Source organism: Amblyraja radiata, chromosome 2 (assembly GCF_010909765.2).
Source record: "Amblyraja radiata isolate CabotCenter1 chromosome 2, sAmbRad1.1.pri, whole genome shotgun sequence".
In the NCBI taxonomy this organism is placed as follows: domain Eukaryota; kingdom Metazoa; phylum Chordata; class Chondrichthyes; order Rajiformes; family Rajidae; genus Amblyraja; species Amblyraja radiata.
Genome location: NC_045957.1, coordinates 116,274,083 through 116,297,575, shown reverse-complemented (window position 1 = coordinate 116,297,575; position 23,493 = coordinate 116,274,083). Strand labels below are relative to the sequence as shown.

At 47.6% G+C, this 23,493-nt stretch overlaps 1 protein-coding gene across 1 annotated transcript in view; it reads left to right on the top strand.

Moving 5' to 3' along the window:
• LOC116967416 (N-acetyllactosaminide beta-1,6-N-acetylglucosaminyl-transferase-like) overlaps positions 1-23,493 on the top strand; it is a 75,149-nt gene that overhangs the window by 5,025 nt on the left and 46,631 nt on the right. The window contains exon 2 of the mRNA XM_033013970.1: positions 7,453-7,542. Coding sequence (XP_032869861.1) covers positions 7,453-7,542 — 90 coding nt within the window. The remainder of the gene's footprint in view (positions 1-7,452; positions 7,543-23,493) is intronic.

Below are 23,493 nucleotides of genomic sequence, written 5' to 3'. Positions count from 1 at the left end.
CGCCTGGAGTATTGTGTGCAGTTTTGGTCTCCAAATTTGAGGAAGGACATTCTTGCTATTGAGGGAGTGCAGCGTAGGTTTACAAGGTTAATTCCCGGGATGGCGGGACTGTCATACGTTGATAGAATGGAGCGGCTGGGCTTGTACACTCTGGAGTTTAGAAGGATGAGAGGATATCTTATTGAAACATAAGATTATTAAGGGATTGGACACGCTAGAGGCAGGAAACGTGTTCCCGATGTTGGGGGAGTCCAGAACCAGGTGCCACAATTTAAGAATAAGGGGTAAGCCATTTAGAACGGAGATGAGGAAAAACTTTTTCACTCAGAGAGTTGTGAATCTGTGGAATTCTCTGCCTCAGAAGGCCGGTTCTCTGGTTGCTTTCAAGAGAGAGTTAGATAGAGCTCTAAAAGATAGAGTAGTCAGGGGATATGGGGAGAAGGCAGGAACGGGGTACTGAATGTGGATGAGCAGCCCTGGTCACAGTGAATGGCAGTGCTAGCTCAAAGGGCCGAATGGCCAACTCCTGCACCTATTATCTATAATGACTCTAAATTATCACCCAGTTGTGATAGGATTCCATAGATCTACTGAGAGGCAGGAGCATGAAGGAAATCAATATTATGAAGGAAATCTGTAACAGGATAGATGTTGTCAAGCTGGGTAGGGTGCAGAGAAGGTTTACAAGGGTGTTATGCACAGAGTCTCTTGCCCTGAGTCAGGGAATCGAGGACCAGAGGACATAGGTTTAAGGTGAGGGGGGAAAGATTTAGTAGGAACCTGAGGGGTAACCTCTTCACACAAAGGGTGGTGGGGGAATGGAACGAGCTGCCTGAAGAGGTAGTTGAGGCTGGGACGATCTCAACATTTAAGAAACAGTCAGACATGTACATGGATAGGACAGGTTTAGAGGGATCTGGGCCGAATGCATGTAGGTGGGACTAGTGCAGCTGGGACATGTTGGCTGGTGTGGGAAAGTTGGGCCAAAGGGCCTGTTTCCACGCTGTATGACTCTCGGACTATATTAATAGAACTAATGATGATCCACAGTGCAGAATATTAAAGGGAGTGGCTTTGGAAATGAGACTACATTGGTGTTCATTTTTGTTGGACACTGGAGCAGATTGTACAAATCGAAGAGGTACAGATGTAACCACACATTTGAAATAAAAATCACAGCCAAAAGCCTAATGTCAATAGTAGAAATGATGAGCATTTCAATTGTGGCAACTGAACCATCCTAACGCAGCTAGAGAGCAGTCCTGAATTACAATCTACCTCATCAGGGACCCTCGGACTCTCTCCGATCGGACTTTGCTGGCTTTACCTTGAACTAAACGTAATTCCCTTATCATGTATCTGTACACTGTGAACGGCTGACTGGTTAGCACGCAACAAAAAGGTTTTTCACTGTACCTCGGTACATGTGACAATGAACTAAAACCGAACTGAAGTGAAATATGCCAGAATTGATTCTAGAAGGTGCAAGCATAGGACACGATAAACAGCAGATGGACACAAAATGCTGAAGTAACTTAGCAGGACAGGCGGCATCTCTGGATGGAAGGAATGGGCGACGCTTCGGGTCGAGACCCTTCCTTCCATCCAGAGACACTGCCTGTCCCGCTGAGATACTCCAGCATTATGTGTCCATCTTTGGTTTAAACCAGCATCTGCAGTTCCGTGCTACAACACTTGATAAACAGTAATGGATTGGCCAATGTAACCATGGTTTTGTTATGAAAAAACATGTTTAACCTGTGTTCTTGGTATTCTACCAAGACATCCGCTGTGACTTATTGACTCTCAGTAACTGTTAGAAAATGCAAAATAACCAGCGGATCTGGTGTTTGGAGGTGGAATGCAATACTTTATTGTTACATGTGACAAGGCCCAGTGAAATTCTTTGCATGCTTAGCCAAGGTATGCATAGTCGACACATAAAGGGCACTGATGAAGTTACAAATTAGCCCTGCGCCGGCTCCTCCTTTGTTCTCCCCTCCCTCCCGGCACCCCCCCCCCCCCCCCCCCCCCCCCCCCCCACGCCGGGTCCATTGTTTCAGAAGTCCTTTAGTGACAATAGACAATAGGTGCAGGAGTAGGCCATTCGGCCCTTCGAGCCAGCACCGCCATTCAATGTGATCATGGCTGATCATCCCCAATTAGTACCCCGTTCCTGCCTTCTCCCCATATCCCCTGACTCCGCTATTTTTAAGAGCCCTATCTAGCTCTAATAATAATAATAATGGATGGGATTTATATAGCGCCTTTCTAATACTCAAGGCGCTTTACATCGCATTATTCATTCACTCCTCAGTCACACTCGGTGGTGGTAAGCTACTTCTGTAGCCACAGCTGTCCTGGGGCAGACTGACGGAAGCATGGCTGCCATTCTGCGCCTACGGCCCCTCCGACCACCACCAATCACTCACACACATTCACACACATTCACACACAGGCAAAGGTGGGTGAAGTGTCTTGCCCAAGGACACAACGACAGTATGCACTCCAAGCGGGATTCGAACCGGCCACCTTCCGGTCGCCAGCCGAACACTTAGCCCATTGTGCCATCTGTCTCTTGAAAGCATCCAGAGAACCTGCCTCTGAGGCAGAGAATTCCACAGACTCACCACTCTCTGTGAGAAAAAGTGTTTCCTCGTCTCCGTTCTAATTGGCTTACTCCTTATTCTTATCAGTGAGGTCTAATGTGAGAGGTCAGTGCACAAAATGAAAGCTTGTAGTAGTGAAGGCAAGGTACTGATAAGGATATAGAATTAGTTGGCAAGTAGTAGGCTGTGTAGGAATTAATGGGTGTTTATTTTCTGGGGAGGGAGCAGTGAGTAATGAGATGTGACTAGGTTCAGTGTTAGGCACCACTTTTCACACGATTTGGATGCGTAATCTCCACATTTGCAGATAACGCATAGCTGGAGAAGGGGTGAGTCGCAGTTTTATAACCATATAACAATTACAGCAATGAAACAGACCATCTCGGCCCTACAAGTCCGTGCCGAACAATTATTTTCCCTTAGTCCCACCTGCCTGCACTCATTTATCTGGATCAATATGAACTTATACAATTTGTCATCCAAAAACAAGTAATTTGAACGGTTCATAAGTGATAGGAGCAGAATTAGGTCATTCGGCCCATCAAGTCTACTCCGCCATTCAATCATGGCTGATCTATCTCTCCCTCTCAACCCCATTCTCCTGTCTTCTCCCCATAACCCCTGACACCCGTACTAATCAAGAATCTATCCATCTCTGCCTTAAAAATATCCTTTGACTTGCTCTCCCAAGTAATCCCAAGAAATTCCTCTTCATCTCCTTCCTAAGGCAAGTCCTTTTATTCTAAGGCTATAGCCTCTGGTCCTAGACTCTCCCACTAGTGGAAACATTCCCTCCACATCCACTCCATCCAGGCCTGGTTTAGTTTAGTTTAGTTTAGTTTTGAGATACAGCGCAGAAACTGGCCCTTCGGCCCAGCGAGTTCGCACCTACCAGTGAACCGCGCACATTAAGACTACCCTACACACACCAGGGACAATTTTACCTTTATGCCAAACCAATAAACCTACAAACCTGCACGTCTTTGGAGCGTGGGTGGAAACCGAAGATCTAGGAGAAAACCCACGCAGGTCATGGGGAGAACGTACAAACTTCACACAGCCAGCACCCGTAGTCAGGATTGAACCCGGGTCTCTGGTGCTGTAAGGCAGCAACTCTATCGCTGCGCCACTGTACTGCCCGTAGTGTGGGAATGGAAGAGGTGCACTTTTGTACACTTGTTGCTGAGGACAAACATTCAGGTACTGTAAGTATTTAGGAAGGCAAATGATATCTGACCTTCATCGCAGGTACATTTAAGTTCAGAAGCAAGACTATCTTGCTGAAAGTTCCATGGAGCTTTGGCCAGACACCACCATGAATTCTGAGCGCAGTTTTGGTCTTGTTATTTGGAGTTTAGATCATTGTCACAGTATACCGAGGTACAGTGAAAAGCTTTTATTGCGGGCTAACCAGTCAGCTGAAAGACTACACATGGTTACAATCGAGCCGCCCATAGTGTACAGATACATGATAAAGGTAATAACGTGAATAGATGGCGGTACGGTGGCGCGGCGGTAGAGTTGCTGCCTTACAGCTCTTGCAGTGCCGGAGACCCGGGTTCGATCCCGACTACGGGTGCTGTTCGCGGTCACGGGGAGAATGTACAAACGTACAAACTCCGCACAGACAACACCCGTAGTGAGGGTCGAATCCGTGTCCCCAGCGCTGTAATGCCCCTGTCCCACTTAGTAAACCTGAACGGAAACGTCTGGAGACTTTGCGCCCCACCCAAGGTTTCCGTGCGGTTCCCGGAGGTTGCAGGTGTTTGCCGGAGGTTGCAGGTAGTGGAAGCAGGTAGGGAGATTGACAAAAACTCCGGGAACCGCACGGAACCCTTGGGTGGGGCGCAAAGTCTCCAGAGGTTTCCGTTCAGGTTTCCTAAGTGGGACAGGGGCATAAGGCAGCAACTCTATCGCTGTGCCACTGTGCTGGTGACTTGGAGGGCCGAAGGGTCTGTTTCTATGCTGTATCCCTAAAGTAAACTGAACTGAACCAGGCTCTTCAAGGTTCCTCCCTTCCCTTCACCACCAATACACCTGATCCACCCTTCCCCATCCTCACCCAAATACTACCCCTGCTGACCTCCGAGCCAGCACGCTGGTGTTTACCCTCATCAAACACCACCATGCTCTCTACCCACCACCCTAACTCAACAAATGCAAACTCAATGCCAGCATTTGGTTTGAGAGTGCTTGTAATACTGGGGCTCTATAAGGCGCTGGTAAGGAGGCATTTGGAATATTGTGAGCAATTTTGGGCACCATATCTGAGGAATGATGAGCTGGCTCTGGAGAGGATCCAGAGGAGGTTTACAAGAATGATCCCAGGAATGATTGGGTTAACCTATGATGAGCGTTTGTTCGGCACTGGGCCTGTACTCGCTGGAGCTTAGAAGAATGAGGGGGGACCTCATTGAAACATATAGAATAGTGAAAGGCTTGGATAGAGTGGATGTGGAGAGGATGTTTCCACTAGTGGGAGAGTCTAGGACTAGAGGTCATAGCCTCAGAATTAAAGGACATTCTTTTAGGATGGAGATGAGGAAGATTTTCTTTAGGTAGAGGGTGTACGCTCTCCCTGTGACCGCGTGGGGTTTCTCCTGGTGCTCCAGTTTCCTCCCACACTTCAAAGATAACCATATAACCATATAACAATAACAGCACGGAAACAGGCCACCTCGACCCTTCTAGTCCGTGCCGAACACGTATTCTCCCCTAGTCCCATATACCTGCACTCAGACCATAACCCTCCATTCCCTTCCCGTCCATATAACTATCCAATTTATTTTTAAATGATAAGAACGAACCTGCCTCCACCACCTTCACTGGAAGCTCATTCCACACAGCCACCACTCTCTGAGTAAAGAAGTTCCCCCTCATGTTACCCCTAAACTTCAGTCCCTTAATTCTCAAGTCATGTCCCCTTGTTTGAATCTTCCCTACTCTCAGTGGGAAAAGCTTATCCACGTCAACTCTGTCTATCCCTCTCATCATTTTAAAGACCACTATCAAGGAATGTGCAGGTTTGTAGGTTAATTGGCTTCTGTAAATTGTTACCAGCATGTGGGATAGAACTAGTGAACTAGGCGTTGGTGTTAGTCGGTGCGGACTCGGTGGGCCGAAGGGCCTGTTTCCACGCTGTATCTCCAAAAGTCTTTTAAAAAGTCTAAAAAGTTGAGCTAGATGCCAGTTTTATTACAAATTATTTTCAATGCTAATGACAACATGCAGGAAGCACGTCATTATAATGCAATGCTCTATAAAGCTTTTATTGTCTGAGTTAGGTTACTATGTTAGACTGCTACAGTGAAGAACTCCACTGGGGAGAGACTTGCATCCAAAAATAGTTACAATCCTTCAGATGAAAATATTTTTGAGACACTAACTCTGTGGAATGAAAATCTAAAATTCCACTCTGTTTTTGCCTCACTAGAAATTCCACTGTCTCATAATCATCACTTTTACAAAACCTCACCTGCAAGAAGTATCTTCACATGCCACTCCTTTTCGACTTTAGAGATGCCAGTTATAACTTGCAGCAACTTTGGCCAAAAATGTGAGAAAGCTGTAGTCCTTGGAGATGCAGGGCCTCCGAGAACAGGCCCTTCGGCCCACCAAGTCTGTGCCGACCAGCGATCACCCCGTACGCTGGCACTATCCCTCATACCCGGGGCAATTTACAATTTACAGAAGTCAATAAACCTACAGACCCGCACGACTTTGGAGTGTGGGGGGGAAAGCGGAGCAGCCGGAGAAAACACATGCAGGTCACGGGGAGAACCTACAAACTCCGTACAGACAGCACCCGTAGTCAGGATCGCACCCGGGTCTCTGGTGCTGTGAGGCAGCAACTCTACCGCTGCGCCACCGTGCCACAATTCTTCCTACATCTATTTAACCTTTCGACATTAAGGAATATTTCTACCTTTATAAAAAATATATATATTTTAGCAATTTGTCCTCCATTGTCATAAATCATATTTTGAGTTTGAGTATGAGCGTAGTTTATTGTCATGTTTACAGGGGGAAGTTGCGTGCTATCTAGTCAGCGGAAAGGTAATACATGATTCCATCTGCAGTGCACAGACACATGATCAAACATTGTATTGTGTGCCGTTTTGGTCCCCTAATTTGAGGGAGGACATTCTTGCTATTGAGGGAGTGCAGCGTAGGTTCACAAGCTTAATTCCCGGGATGGCGGGACTGTCATATGCTGAGAGAATGGAGCGGCTGGGTTTGTATACTCTGGAATTTAGAAGGATGAGAGGAGATCTTATTGAAACATATAAGATTATTAAGGGTTTGGATATGCTAGAAGCAGGAAACATGTTCCCGATGTTGGGGGAGTCCAGAACCAGGGGCCACAGTTTAAGAATAAGGGGTAAGCCATTTAAAACGGAGATGAGGAAACACTTTTTCACACAGAGAGTTGTATGTCTGTGGAATTCTCTGCCTCGGAGGGCGGTGGAGGCCGGTTTTCTGGATACTTTCAAGAGAGAGCTAGATAGGGCTCTTGCAGATAGCGGAGTCAGGCGATATGGGGAGAAGGCAGGAACGGGGTACTGATTGTGGATGATCAGCCATGATCACATTGAATGGCGGTGCTGGCTCGAAGGGCCGAATGGCCTACTCCTGCACCTATTGTCTATTGTCTAGTGTCACAACACCGGACAATAGACAATAGACAATAGAACGTGAATAACGTTTAATATATATCGCAGCAACTCTACCGATGCGTCACTGTGCCGCCCCTGTTCTGTTGAAAAGTGAAATGAAAGGTTCTAGTGGGTTGTAATATTTTGGTAAACTCTTCTCCCTGTTAATACTGTCTCTTGTTCTGCAGGTGTACCTGGCGCGATGCCCACAGCAACGTGGCAAGGAAACATACGTGCCATAAAATGGAGTGATGTAAAAACCCACGATGGTTGCCATGGTAATTGATACTAACCGTTAACTTTGAGTCCTGCACATAACCAGCTGGAAACCATATAATTTGAGGACGGACATCCTTGTGATTGAGGCAGTGCAGCGTAGGCTCATGAGATTGATCCCTGGGATGGCGGGACTGTCATAGCAGGAAAGCTTGAAAAGACTAGGCTTGTATTCACTGGAGTTTAGAGGGATGAGGGGAGATCTTATAGAAACATATAAAATTATAAAAAGACTGGACAAGCTAGATGCAGGAAAAATGTTCCCAATGTTGGGCGAGTCCAGAACCAGGGGCCACAGTCTTAGAATAAAGGGGAGGCCATTTAAGACTGTGAGAAAAAACTTTTTCACCCAGAGAGTTGTGAATTTGTGGAATTCCCTGCCACAGTGGAGGCCTGATGGGGATGCCTGGCTTCTACAGGGACTTGTTGAGAGTCTGGAACCTGGTTGCCGTTGACCAGGCCCCACCTCCACCGGCGGAGGGTGACGGCCCGGGCGTGAGAGCAGCCGGTCCTTGTCCCATCCCATCGGGTGACGGGGGGGCTCAAACGTGTGGAGTACTTGTGGTTGAGCAAGCCCCCGCTCAGCCGGAAGTACTCATCGGACCCAGGCGCCGTAATCCATCCCGGGAGCCGGTCCCACACAATTTGAGCCGCCTTTCCTCGACACCCTTCGTCTCCCTCCGAGACGCAGGGAGGCGTGTCCTGTACAGGCTCCTCCTCCACACCCTGCACTTCCTCGCCCTGGTCCACCGTCCGGACACCAAGTGGCGGTCGGTGTTGCCTTCCGGTCGCGAGGGGGGCCCCAGGTGGGGGTCCCTCTATGCAGGGATTCTCCTCCTCTACATTGGGGACCTGGGGTGGAGGGTATTGCACCGGTGAGTTCCCTGCAACCTGTTTCTATCGCGGTTCACAGACTCGCCAGCCGCCTGCCACTTTTGCGGGCTGGAAGAGTCTGTGTACCACGTGTACATGGAGTGCGTGAGGCTGCAGCCACTGTTAAAGGGGTTGCTCCTTGCCTTCTGGCTGCATTGTTCACCCACCATCCTCATCGTTGGACACCCTGTGCGTAGGGAAGTAGGCAGGGCTGAAGATGTCCTGGTTGGGTTGCTCCTGGGCCTGGCCAAGCTGGCCATCCGTGAGTCACGGTGCCAGGCGGTGGAGGGCTGTACCCGAGCCGGCTGCCTGCCCCTTTTCCGTGGTTACGTCCGTGCCCGGGTGGGGTTATAAAGGGATTATGCCCTGTCCACGGGGACCCTGAGGGAGTTCCGGGACCGCTGGGCTCCGCAGGATATTGACTGTACCCTCAATAAGGATTGTAACATAGTTGTATAGTAGTTTATTATGGATACATGTTTGTATTGTATTATGGTGGTGGGTTCTGGCTTGTTTTATTGTAGTGTAAATATTATTTTTAATAATTGAATAAATGTTTTGATTATAAAAAAAACAAAAAAAAAACAGTGGAGGCCAAATCACTGGATGGATTTAAGAGAGAGTTAGATAGAGCTCTAGGTGCTAGTGGAATCAAGGGATATGGGGAGAAGGCAGGCACGCGTTATTGATTGGAGACGATCAGCCATGATCACAATGAATGGTGGTGCTGGCTCGAAGGGCCGAATGGCCTCCTCCTGCACCTATTTTCTATGTTTCTATGTAAAATGAAATCTACTTATTAAAAAATTGTGTGTTCACACGTCATAAGGTAGATGTATTCCGTAATGTCAAAGTGGAGTTGCTGCCTAATGGGCCAGTCCCACGTTGGCGACTCTTTAGGCAACTGCCAGGGACTAATTTTAATGGAATTCACCTACGACAATCTACCACAACCTACGACAGCAAAATGTGTCGCCACTGTCGCTGTAATTTTTTCAACATGTTGAAAATTTTGTGCCAGTCGCCTGTAGTCGCCCGAAACATTGCCTAAGTGAGACAGGCCCATTACTGCGCGGGTTCGATCCTGACCATAGATGCTGCTTGTACGGAGATTGTACGCTCTCCCCCTGGCCGCGTAGGTTTTCTCCGGTTTACTCCCACACTCCAAAGATGTTTACTTGGAGGGTGGTGAATCTGTGGGATTCTTTGCCACAGAAGGCTGTGGAGGCCAAGTCAGTGGATATACTTAAGGCAGAGATAGATAGATTCCTGATTACCTTCTGAACCTTCTGAATTTTGTAGTCGGCAGGGAAGTACTCTGCATATCGCCCACTTGGACAATTTTTACATTTTTATCAAGCCAACTAACCTACAAACCTGTACGTCTTTGGAGTGTGGGAGGAAACCAAAGATCTCGGAGAAAACCCACGCAGGTCACGGGGAGAAAGTACAAACCCCATACAGACAGCGCCCGTAGTCGGGATCGAACGCGGGTCCCTGGCGCTGCATTTTGCTGTAAGGCAGCAACTCTACCGCTGCGCCACCGTGACCGCCATTAGCACGGGTGTCAGGGGTTATGGGGAAAAGGCAAGAGAATGGGGTCAGGAGGGAGAGACATGATTGAATGGTCGCAGTAGACTTGACGGGCCGGAAGGCCTAATTCTACTCCTATTCCTTATGACCTCCTGACGTACAGGTTTGTAGGCTGCTTGGCTTCGGTAAAAAAATGTGTAAAATTGTAAATTTTCCCCAGTGTGTAGGATAGTGCTGGTGTACGAGGTGATTGCAGGGCATTGCGGACGCGGTGGGCTGATGGGCCTGTTCCCGCACTGTATCTCTAAAGTCTACGGATGGAATCCTGACACTGAACTGGTTGATGAAAGAAAATAGAACAATCAAGCCCTGAAAGGGGCCCTTCGGCCCACAATGTTTGTGCCAGACATGATATCAAGTTAAACTGATCTCATCTGGCTGTACGTCATCCATATCCCTCTGTTCCCTACACTTCCATGTGCCTATCTACAAGCCTCTTAAACACCACTATCGTGTCTGCCTCCACCACCACCCCTGGCAATGCGTCCCAGGCCCCCACCACTCTCTGTGTGAAATCACTTCTTAGGGAGCAATGTTTTAATTTGTACTGTTGTGAAACTGGTGTTGTGGTCTGGTGAGACCACATCTCGAGTATTGCGTGCAGTTTTGGTCACCTAATTTGAGGAAGGACATCCTTGTGATTGAAGCAGTGCAGCGTATGTTCACGAGATTGATCCCTGGGATGGCGGGACTGTCATATGAGGAATGATTAAAAAGACTAGGCTTGTATTCACTGGAGTTTAGAAGGATGAGGGGTGTTTTATAGAAACATATAAAATTATAAAAGGACTGGACAAGCTAGATGCAGGAAAAATGTTCCCAATGTTGGACGAGTCCAGAACCAGGGGCCACAGTCTTAGAATAAAGGTGTAGGCCATTTAAGACTGAGGTGAGAAAAAACTTTTTCACCCAGAGAATTGTGAATTTGTGGAATTCCTTGCCACAGAGGGCAGTGGAGGCCAAATCACTGGATGGATTTAAGAGAGAGTTAGATAGAGCTCTAGGGGCTAGTGAAATCAAGGGATATGGGGAGAAGGCAGGCACGGGTTATTGATTGGGGACGATCAGCCATGATCACAATGAATGGCGGTGCTGGCTCGAAGGGCCGAATGGCCTCCTCCTGCACCTATTTTCTATGTTTATATGAAGCTTAACTGGATTTAACATTTTTAAGTAACATGAAGTTTTGGCGGTCCCAAGAACGACAACTAAGTTTTGTAACTTCTTTTATTCTCAAAATAGCTTCTTAGCTCACAGGTTCTTACAACACGTCCGGCCACAATGGTGGTCAGCACTCATCTGCCGCGCGAAAGCCAAACCACGTGAAAAACCAGCAGCCCCTCCCGAGTCACGTGACCGCGGTTTCCGAATGCCCGGTTCGATACCTGCGTGCGCCAGCTCCGACCCTCTCGTCCTTGCAACATCCTCGTAAATCTTCTCTGCACCCTTTCCAGCTTTCTGTTTGATTTGTTTTCAAGTAGTCCATTTATAATATGAGATGGAATGAAAGTAGATAGAGTAAAAAAGGTGTATGCTATCAGTCTGAAGAAGGGTCTTGACCCGAAACATCACCCATCCCTTCTCTCCAGAGATGCTGCCTGTCCCGTTGAGTCACTCCAGCTTTTTGTGTCTACCGATGGTAGACAGGGCGGCACGGTGGTGCAGCGGTAGAGCTTCTGCCTTAAGGGCCTGTCCCACTTTCACGACCTAATTTACGACCTCTGCCGAGTTTGCCCTTGACTCCTACTCGCAGTATGGTCGTCACAAGGTCGTAGGTAGGTCGCAGCAGGCTGTGATGCTAGTCGTACGTACCCGTGGCATCAAGTAGGTCGCGGCGTTTTTTCCTAGCCTGATGAAAAATGTCCACGAGTAAAAAAGGTTGTGAATTAAGTCGTGAAGGTGGGACAGGCACTTTACAGAGTTTGCAGCACCGGAGACCCGGGTTCGGTCCCGACTACAGGCGCTGTGTGTACGGAGTTTGTACGTTCTCCCCATGACCTGCGTGAGTTTTCTCTGAGATCTTCGGTTTCCTCCCACACTCCACAGACGTGCAGGTTTGTAGGTTAATTGGCTTGGTATAAATGTAAATTGTCCCGAGGATAGTGTTAGTGTGCGGGGATCGCTGGTCGGTGCTGACTCGGTGGGCCGAGGGTCCTGGTTCCACTCTGTATGTCGCTAAACTAAACTACTTGCATTCATCGATTGGAGCATTATTAGAATCCTGAAGTCAAGGTGCAGGTTTATTGGACTTTGGTTCGGCTGCATCAAAAGAATTGCGTGCTGTTCTGGCCACCCCATTGTAGGTAGGATGTGGGGGCTTTGGAGAGGGTGCAGAGGAGGTTTTCCAGAACGATACTTGGAGTATGAGGGTATTGGCTACAGAGAGAGAGTCTAAACAGTTGTTTAAGAAAGAACTGCAGATGCTGGAAAAATCAACGGTGGACAAAATTGCTAGAGAAACTCAACAGATGAGGCAGCATCTATGGAGCGAAGGAATAGGTGACGTTTCGGGTCGAGACTCTTCTTCAGGCTGTCATCCAGCAATTTCTCCAGGAATTTTGTCTACCTTAGAGTTTAAACAGAGTTACGGGCCTGTCCCACTTAGGAGACCTAAACAGCAACCTCTGGTGACCTTTCCCGCCACTCAAAATAAAATCAAGGTCGAAGTGACCTGCAACCTCCCACCACCTCCCACGCATATGTTGAAAACCTTCCTCGATTATGAAGAAAACCGACTTCGACTAGACCTGCGACTAAAAAATTATCGATTTTTAAAACGGCAACCTATTTTTAGTCGAGGCCGGTTTTAATCATGATGGAATAAATAGCAGCAACCTAGATGAAGCCTCGACCACGCGGAAACCACTTTCGACCGTTAGGGTGAGTGACCAAAACCTCTGGTGACCTCATGGACACCTTGGGTGGTGGGCAAGGTCACCAGAGGTTGCTGTTCAGGTCTCCTAACTGGGACAGGCGCTTAAGATTGTTTTCTTGGGAACCTCGGAGGCTGTGGGGAGAGCTGACAGGAGCGTCTCAAATTATGGGAGGCATAGATAGGGTAGACGTGCAAATACTAGAGGGCACGGCTTTAAGGTGAGAGGGGCAAAATATAAAGGAGATGTGCCAGATAAGTTTATTATTGCAGAGGGTGGTGCTGCTGGAGGTGGAAATGGAGGCAGATATGACGGGGGCATTTAAGGGACTTTTGAATTGCAGGGAATAGAGGGATGAGCGTTTGACGGCACTGGGCCTGTACTCGCTGGTGTTTAGAAGGATGAGTGTCAGACCTCATTGAAACTTACTAAAGAGCGAAAGGCCTGGTTAGAGTGGATGTGGAGAGGATGTTTCCACCAGTGGGAGAGTCTGGGACCAGGGGGCGGGGCCCCAGAATAAATGGACGTACCTTTAGAAAGGAGGTGAGGAGGAATTTCTTAAGTCAGAGGGTGTTGACTCTGTGGAATTCATTGCCACAGGCGGCTGTGGGGTCCACGCCATCGGGTATTTTATAAGGCGGAGAGTGGCAGGTCCCTGAGTAGTACGGGTGTCAAGGGTTATGGGGGGAAGGCAGGAGAATGGGATTGTGAGGGAAAGATCGATCAGCCTTGACTGAATGGCGGGTTAGACTCGATGGGCCGAAGGGCCTAATTCTGCTCCTTATGACATGATGAACATGTGAATTATGTTCAGGCAGATAAGAGTTCATAGAAACATAGAAACAAAGTAGGTGCAGGAGTAGACCATTCACACGGACATTGCGAGCCCAAGGCCCAGATCCTGTGCAGTACAGTTTAGTTTAGTTTAGTCTTGTTGAGTTTAGTCACGTGTTCAGAGATACAGAGAAAAGTTTTTGTTTGCATGACATCTCTGTTCTTGTATTCCAGTCATCTTGATGTAAATGCTAGCATTGAATTTGCCTTGTTTGTGTGATGGTCTGCATTTCATCCACAACTCTGTGGGTACCAGGGGTTATGGGGAGAAGGCAGGAGCATGGGGTTAGGAGGGAGAAGTAGAGCAGCCATGATTGAATGGCAGAGTAGACTTGATGGACCGAATGACCTAATTCAGCTCCTTTGACTTATGAACTTGTGAATGGGTGACGTTTCGGGCCGAGACCCTTCTTTGGACTGGAGATTGTCCTCAATAATCGTCTGATCGGAAGAATGGATCAGAAGACTTTCAGCATTGTACTCTACAGGGTGAGGAAGGCCATGCTATACCTACCTTGCCAGCCGTGTCAGATTACGGTTTAGTTTACCGTCACGTGTACCGAGGTACAGTGAAAAGCTTTCGCTGCGTGCTAACCAGTCAGCGGAAAGACAATACATGATCACAATAGTTATGGAAAGACGCTCTCGTGTGGGCGGCCCGGTGCGGGGCGGAGACGGTGCTCCGGTGGCAGAGGCGGCGTTCTGGCGGCGGCGACCTGAATCCGGGGCTCGGCCGCGGGCCAGTGGACGACATCGTCGGGAGCTCACGGGTCACAGGTTGATGCCTGTTTTCCGGAGCTCCCGTGGCAACAGCTGCGTCCGCTGGACTGGAGGGCAGCAGCTTCGACCACCCTCGGGCCGCGGAGCTTGAACCGCGGGACTGACTTACCATCGCCCGGTGGGGTATCGCCACAACGCAGAGGGAGAAGAGGAGGGAAGAGACAGTAACCCTAAGACTTTTGCCTCCATCACAGTGAGGAGGTGCTTGGTGAACTCACTGTGGTGGATGTTAATTTGTGTTTATTGTGTGTTGTTTATTATTACATGTATGGCTGCAGGCAACGACATTTCGTTCAGACCGAAAGGTCTGAATGGCAAATAAAGGATTCAATTCAATTCAATTCAATTAAATCCAGTCCGCCCAGTGGTCTTGACCCCCTGCAGTTTGCCTACCACCACGACATGTCCACGGATAATGGCATCACCCCAGCCACACACGCATCCCTAGAACACCTGGCGAAGAGAGACACCCACGTCATACACCTATTCACAGACTACAGCTCTGCCTTTCAGGTCATCAGGTCATGTGATAGGAGCTAAATTAGGCCATTCGGCCCATCAGGTCGACTCCGCCATTCAATCATGGCTGATTTATCTTTCCCTCACAGCCCCATTCTCCTGCCTTCTCCCCATAACCCCTGACACCCGTACTAATCAAGAAACTATCTATCTCTGCCTTAAAAAATATCCACATCCACTTTATCCAGGCCTTTCACTACTCGGTAAGTTTCAGTGAAGTTACCCCCTCATCCTTCTAAACTCCAGCGAGTGCAGGCCCAGTGCTGCCAAACCACCAAATGCTGTTTAAAGAAAGTTTTCTGCTGAATGCAATTTTGTAATTCTCTCCTCTCTCGACCGTTTGTGGTTCCTCTTTTGCCTATTCAAAGTTTCATTTGAATTCATCTGATTGGGGTGAAATTACAGGACTTTTCGTCATGCTAGTTTCCGAGTGGTCGAATTGCAAAATACCTGGTGCGTGACAGAGATACAAGATTCTCCCATTGTCTTGTCTGAAGAAGGGTCTCGACCCGAAACGTCACCCATTCCTTCTCTCCAGTGATGTTGCCTGTCCCGCTGAGTTACTACAGCTTTTTGTGTCTGTCTACAAGATTATCTAGTTTAATGTAGTTTAGTCTGTTGTCACCTGTACCGAGGTATAGTGAAAAGCTTTTGTTCTGTGCTAATCAGTCAGCGGAAAGACAAGACATTATTAGATAGATAGATAGATAGATAGATAGATAAATACTTTATTAATCCCCTTATTCAGGGGAAATTCTGATGTCCTATCGAGCCATTTACAATGTGTAGATACATGATATGGGCATAACGTTTAGTGCAAGATAAAGCCAGCAAAGTCCGATCTAAGACAATCCGATGAGGTAGATAGTAGTTCAGGACTGCTCTCTAGTTGTGGTAGGATGGTTCAGTTGCCTGATAACAACTGGGAATAAATCTGCCCTGAATCTGTTTGCACACTTTTATACCTTTTGCCCGATGGGAGAGGGGAGAAGAGGGAGTGACTGGGGTGAGACTCGTCCTTGATAATGCTGCTGGCCTCCCATTCATCCCCCTTTCATCTCTCTTGAGAAAATGTGCGACAGTTTTAATAATGCATCCTGCTCTTAATTTCTCCGTAAGCCAATTTAACAAATTCACAACTCCCTGACGTTGAAGGGATCATGGATTTTACTCCCATTCCAGAGAATCCACATGTAGATCCTGACCGCTCACGTTGTTTTTAGTTTAGTTTAAAGATACATCGTGAAAACAGGCCCTTCGGCCCATCGGGTCCGCGCCAACCCATTGATCACCCCGCACACTGGCACTATATCACCCCGCACACTGGCACTATATCACCCCGCACACTGGCACTATCCTACACACTCGGGACAATTTACAGAAGCCAATTAACCAACAAACCTGCATATCTTTGGAGTGTGGGAGGAAACCGGAGCACCCAGAGAGAATCCCATGCAGAGGGCAGGGAGAATGTACACATTCTGTACAGACAGCACCCAGAGTCAAGATCGAACACGGGTCTCTGGCGCTGCAAGGCAGCAACTCTACCGCTGCATCACCGTGACAAATTGTAGGCAGAGTTGCTTTTTCCCCTCGAAGGTACACAAAATTGCTGGGGAAACTCAGCGGGTGCAGCAGCATCTATGGAGCGAAGGAAATAGGCGACGTTTCGGGCCGAAACCCTTCTTCAGACTCCACATGTAGATCCTGACCGCTTCAGTCTGAAGAAGGGTTTCGGCCCGAAATGTCGCCTATTTCCTTCGCTCCATAGATGCTGCTGCACCCGCTGAGTTTCCCCAGCAATTTTGTGTACCTTCGATATTCCAGCATCTGCAGTTCCTTCTTGAACGAACTGCTTTTTCCCCTCAATTGTTTTCACTCCATTGGGTCAGTTCAGTGGCAAGATCTCAGTTGCTCCACTTTAGTCTGGCTTCGAGATACAGCATGGAAACCGCCCCTTTCGCCCATCAAGTCCATGTTGATGACCTGCTTACACTGGTTCTATGATATCCCACATTCAGATCCATTCCCTGCACAACAGGGGCAATTTACAGAGGGCCAATTAACCTACAAACCTGCACATTTTGGGATGTGGGAGGAAACCAGAGCACCCAGAGTGATCATAGTGCAATGGAGGATGTTTCCACTACTGGGAGAGTCTAGGACCAGGGGGCACAGCCTCAAAATAAAAGGATGTATCTTCAGAAAAGAGATGGGGTTGAATGGTAATGAACCTGTGGAATTCTTTGCCACAGATGGCTGTGGAGGCCAAGTCATTGGGTATTTTTAAGGTGCAAATTGGCAGATCCTTGATTACTAAGGATGTCAAGGTTTATGGCAAGGTTCGGCAACCTTGTTCTGCATAGGGGCCGGGACGCATGTCAGTGAGCGGATGGCAGGCCACATCTATCACGTGTACACATGGATCCCGCCCCGGATGGCAGGCATCAAATCACGTGTTCACAGAAGGTAGTCTAAAATCCTTGCATGTCTCCACCCGCTGAGTTTCTCCAGCATTTTTGTACACCTTCGATTTTTCCAGCATCTGCAGTTCTTTCTTAAACGTGCTCACGGAAGGTGCGCCGGCGGCCGTGACGGTGGCTTTGCGCAGGATGCGGTACAGGCAGAGCTCAGCGCTCGGCCGCACTCGGCGCTCGGCAGGCCGGATGATTACGGGAAATAAAATCCGCTTGCAGGCCGGATGATTATAGTTTACGGGCCACATTTGGCCCGGGGGCCGCAGGTTGCCAACCCCTGGTTTATGGGGAGAAGGCAGGAGAATGGAGTTGCGAGGGAAAGATAGATCAGCCATGGTTGAATGGCGGAGTAGACTTGGTGGAATAATTCTGCTCTGATGACCTTGTGAACCTACGCACAATCTCTTCACAGACAGCCCCCGAGGTCGAACCCGCGTCTCCGGTGCTGTGACACTAGACAATAGACAATAGGTGCAGGAGTAGGCCATTCGGCCCTTCATGCCAGCACCGCCATTCAATGTGATCATGGCTGATCATCCCAAATCAGTGCCCCGTTCCTGCCTACTCCCCATATCCCCTGACTCCGCTATATTTAAGAGCCCTATCTAGCTCTCTCTTGAAAGCATCCAGAGAACCTGCCTCCACCGCCCTCTGAGCCAGAGAATTCCACAAACTCACAACTCTCTGTGAGAAAAAGTGTTACCTCATCTCTGTTCTAAATGACTTACTCCTTATTCTTAAACTGTGGCCCCTGGTTCTGGACTCCCCCAACATCGGGAACATGTTTCCTGCCTCTAAATTGTTCAAAACCTTAACAATCTTATATGTTTCAATGAGATCCTCTCTCATCCTAAACTCCAGAGTATACAAGCCCAGCTGCTCCATTCTCTCAGCATATGACAGTCCCGCCATCCCGGGAATTAACCTTGTAAACCTATGCTGTACTCCTTCAATAGCAAGAATGTCCTTCCTCAAATGAGGGAATCAAAACTGCACACAATACTCCAGGTGTGGTCTCACTAGGGCTCTGTACAACTGCAGAAGGACCTCTTTGCTCCTATATTCGATTACTCTTGTTATAAAGGCCAACATGCCATTCGCTTACTTCACTGCCTGCTGTACCTGCATGCTTACTTTCATAGACTGATGAACAAGGACCCCCAGATCCCGTTGTACTTCCCCTTTTCCTAACTTGACGCCATTTATATAGTAATCTGCCTTCCTGTTTTTGCTACCAAAGTGGATAACCTCACATTTATCAACATTAAACTTCATCTGCCATGCATCTGCCCACTCCCCCAACCTGTACAAGTCACCCTGCATTCTCATAGCATCCTCCTCACAGTTCACACTGCCACCCAGCTTTATGTCATCTGCAAATTTGCTAATGTTACTTTGAATCCCTTCATCCAAACCATTGATGTATATTGTAAATAGCTGCGGTCCCAGCACCGAGCCTTGCGGTACCCCACTAGTCACTGCCTGCCAATCTGAAAGGGACCCGTTAATCCCTACTCTTTGTTTCCTGTCTGCCAACCAATTTTCTATCCATGTCAGCACTCTACCCCCAATACCATGTGCCCTAATTTTGCCCACTAATCTCCTTTGTGGGACCTTATCAAATGCTTTCTGAAAGTCCAGGTACACTACATCCACTGGCTCTCCCTTGTCCATTTTCCTTGTTACATCTTCAAAAAATTCCAGAAGATTAGTCAAGCATGATTTCCCCATCGTAAATCCATGCTGACTTGGACTGATCCTGTTATTGCTATCCAAATGTTCGGCTATTTCATCTTTTATAATTGACTCCAGCACCTTCTCCGCCACCGATGTCAGTCTAACTGGTCTATAATTCCCTGTTTTCTCTCTCCCGCCTTTCTTAAAAAGATTCAAGATTCAAGAGAGTTTATTGTCATGTGTCCCTGATAGGACAATGAAAGTTGCTTTGCTTCAGCACAACCGAACATAATAGGGATAACATTAGCTACCCGCCAATCCACAGGAAACATAGAAAATAGGTGCAGGAGTAGGCCATTCGGCTCTTCGAGCCAGCACCACCATTCATTGTGATCATGGCTGATCGTCCCCAATCAATAACCTGTGCCTGTCTTCTCCCCATATCCCTTGATTCCACTAGCCCCTAGAGCTCTATCTAACTCTCTCTTAAATCCATCAAGTGACTTGGCCTCCACTGCCCTCTGTGGCAGGGAATTCCACAAATTCACAACTCCCTGGGTGAAAAAGTTTTTTCTCACCTCAGCCTTAAATGGCTTCCCGTTTATTCTAAGACTGTGGCCCCTGGTTCTGGACTCGCCCAACATTGGGAACATTTTTCCTGCATCTAGCTTGTCCAGTCCTTTTATAATTTTATATGTTTCTATAAGAGAGCCCCTCATCCTTCTAAACTCCAGTGAATACAAGCCTAGTCTTTTCAATCTTTCCTCATATGACAGTCCCGCCATCCCAGGGATCAATCTCATGAACCTACACTACACTGCCTCAATCATAAGGATATTCTTCCTCAAATTAGGAGACCAAAACTGTACACAATACTCCAGATGTGGTCTCACCAGAGCCCTATACAACTGCAGAAGAACCTCTTTACTCCTATACTGAAATCCTCTTGCTATGAAGGCCAACATTCCATTAGCTTTCTTCACTGCCTGCTGTACTTGCACGCCAACTTTCAGTGACCGATGTACAAGGACACCCAGGTCTCACTGCACACCCCCCCCCCCCCCTTGCCTAACCTAACCACATTGAGATAATAATCTGCCCCCTTGTTTTTGCCACCAAAGTAGGCATACCTTGACGAGATTTCGCAGTGGAATAGACAAAGTGTTTAAGAAGAAGGGGTTCGGCCCGAAACGTTGCCTATTTCCTTCGCTCCATAGTTTCTCCAGCATTTTTGTGTCCCTTCGAATTTCCAGCATCTGCAGTTCCTTCTTAAACACTTTGTCTACTCCACTGCGTAATCTCCTCAAGGTATGCCTACTTTGAAGAAGTTCACCTCCTCACTCCGGAGACAGTTTCACAACCTCCTCTCTAACTGCCCCCCCTCTGTGCAGTCTGAAGAAGGGTTTTGGCCCAAAACGTTGCCTACTTCCTTCGCTTCTCCAGCATTTTTGTGTACCTTCGATTTTCCAGCATCAGCAGTTCCTTCTTAAACACTATATCAGAAAGATTGTTTGTATCCTCCTTGGTGAAGAGAGATCCAAAGCTCTACCGCTGTGCCACCATGCTAGCTTTATAGGGAAGTCGATTATGAAAAGGGGAGATGCAGCGAGACCTGGGTGTCATGGTACACCAGTCATTGAAAGTAGGCATGCAGGTGCAGCAGGCAGTGAAGAAAGCGAATGGTATGTTAGCATTCATAGCAAAAGGATTTGAGTATAGGAGCAGGGAGGTTCTACTGCAGTTGTACAGGGTCTTGGTGAGACCACACCTGGAGTATTGCGTACAGTTTTGGTCTCCAAATCTGAAGAAGGACATTATTGCCATAGAGGGAGTGCAGAGAAGGTTCACCAGACTGATTCCTGGGATGTCAGGACTGTCTTATAAAGAAAGACTGGATAGACTTGGTTTATACTCTCTAGAATTTAGGAGATTGAGAGGGGATCTTATAGAAACTTACAAAATTCTTAAGGGGTTGGACAGGCTAGATGCAGGAAGATTGTTCCCGATGTTGGGGAAGTCCAGGACAAGGGGTCACAGCTTAAGGATAAGGGGGAAATCCTTTAAAACCGAGATGAGAAAAACTTTTTTAACACAGAGAGTGGTGAATCTCTGGAACTCTCTGCCACAGAGGGTAGTTGAGGCCAGTTCATTGGCTATATTTAAGAGGGAGTTAGATGTGGCTCTTGTGGCTAAGGGGATCAGAGGGTATGGAGAGAAGGCAGGTACGGGATACTGAGTTGGATGATCATCCATGATCATATTGAATGGCGGTGCAGGCTCGAAGGGCCGAATGGCCTACTCCTGCACCTAATTTCTATGTTTCTATGTTTCTAAGTCCAGGACCATAATTAGTCTTAGTCTTCTATTTTTATTTGCCTCCTGTACAATTTTATTTCCTCTCTTGACGGGGATTTAGTGTTGGGTGCGGAAGTCATTTGCTTTGCAAATTTAAGAGGTTTAGTTCATGTTCACTGATCTACGAAGGAAACAAAACTCCAGGCCTTTTTTCGTTCCCGAAGAACCTTTGCGTGTCACTATAAAACGTAACAATATTAATTTCCACCACATTTTGCAAAACAAATATTCAGACTGAAGGATAAAGGATAAAATGGGCGGCATGGTGGCGCAGCGGTAGAGTTGCTGCCTGACAGCGTTTGCAGCGCCGGAGACCCGGGTTCGATCCTGACTACGGTTGCTGTCTGTATGGAGTTTGTACGTTCCCCCCGTGACATCCTGGGTTTTCTCTGAGATCTTTGGTTTTCTCCTGTACACCTTTGGTGTGTCGGAGGAAACCGATGATATCGGAGAAAACCCACGCAGCTCTTAACGTTTAAAAGCCCTGCCCCACGGTACGAGTTCATTCCAAGAGTTCTCCCGAGTTTCCCCTGATTCGAACTCGGAGATTTACGGTAATGGCCACTCGTCGGTACTCGGGGCTCTCGTGGACATTTTTCATCATGTTGAAAAATCTTCCCGAGTCTTCCCGAGCTTACCTGCCGTTAGCGAGTCTTCCCGTTAGCGCTACGAGACGTCCCCGAGCTCCGACGTACCCGCTACATTCATTCTCCGTGCTTACCACGAGTTTGATTTTTTTTTAAACTCGGGAGAGCTCTTGGAATGAACTCGTACCGTGGGACAGAGCTTTAAGATTAACTCCTGGACCACCCTTTGTGCGAAAATGTTACTTATTAAATCTTTTCCCCCTCATCTTTAAACCCGTGTCCTCTAGTTCTTGATTTCACCTACTCCGGGCAAGAGACTCTGTGCGTCTACCTGATCTATTCCCCTCATGATTTTGTCCACCTCCATATGATCACCCCTCATCCACCTGCGCTCAGAGGAATAGAGAGAGCCCTTCAATGTCAGTGTGTGGAAACAGTTTATGGTGTTTGGCTGGATCGCAATCAGTACATGACTTGCAATTCTTGTCAATGTTATGACAAGAGATTAAATGCTATCATCTCTTTTGTATTTGTAGCCACCATGACAATAATATTTTTTGCACATATACTTCCTCTTCATTTAGTTTTTGTTTACATTTATGCAAGATTTTGTGGTGTGCTAACCAGTCAGCGGAAAGACAATACATGATTACAATTGAGCCACTCACAGTGTACACATGATATACCTGTGTACACAGTGTACACATGTGCAGCAGGCAGTGAAGAAAGCAAATGGTATGTTGGCATTCATAGCAAAAGGATTTGAGTATAAGAGCAGGGAGGTTCTACTGCAGTTGTACAGGGTCTTGGTGAGACCACACCTGGAGTATTGCATACAGTTTTGGTCTCCTAATCTGAGGAAAGACATTCTTGCCATAGAGGGAGTACAGAGAAGGTTCACCAGACTGATTGCTGGGATGTCAGGACTTTCATATGAAGAAAGACTGGATAGACTCGGCTTGTACTCGCTAGAATTTAGAAGATTGAGGGGGATCTTATAGAAACTTACAAAATTCTTAAGGGGTTGGACAGGCTAGATGCAGGAAGATTGTTCCCGATGTTGGGGAAGTCCAGGACAAGGTGTCACAGTTTAAGGATAAAGGGGAAATCTTTTAGGACCGAGATGAGAAAAACATTTTTCACACAGAGAGTGGTGAATCTCTGGAATTCTCTGCCACAGAAGGTAGTTGAGGCCAGTTCATTGGCTATATTTAAGAGGGAGTTAGATGTGGCCCTTGTGGCTAAAGGGATCAGGGGGTATGGAGAGAAGGCAGGTACAGGATACTGAGTTGGATGATCAGCCATGATCATATTGAATGGCGGTGCAGGCTCGAAGGGCCGGATGGCCTACTCCTGCACCTAGTTTCTATGTTTCTATGTTTCTA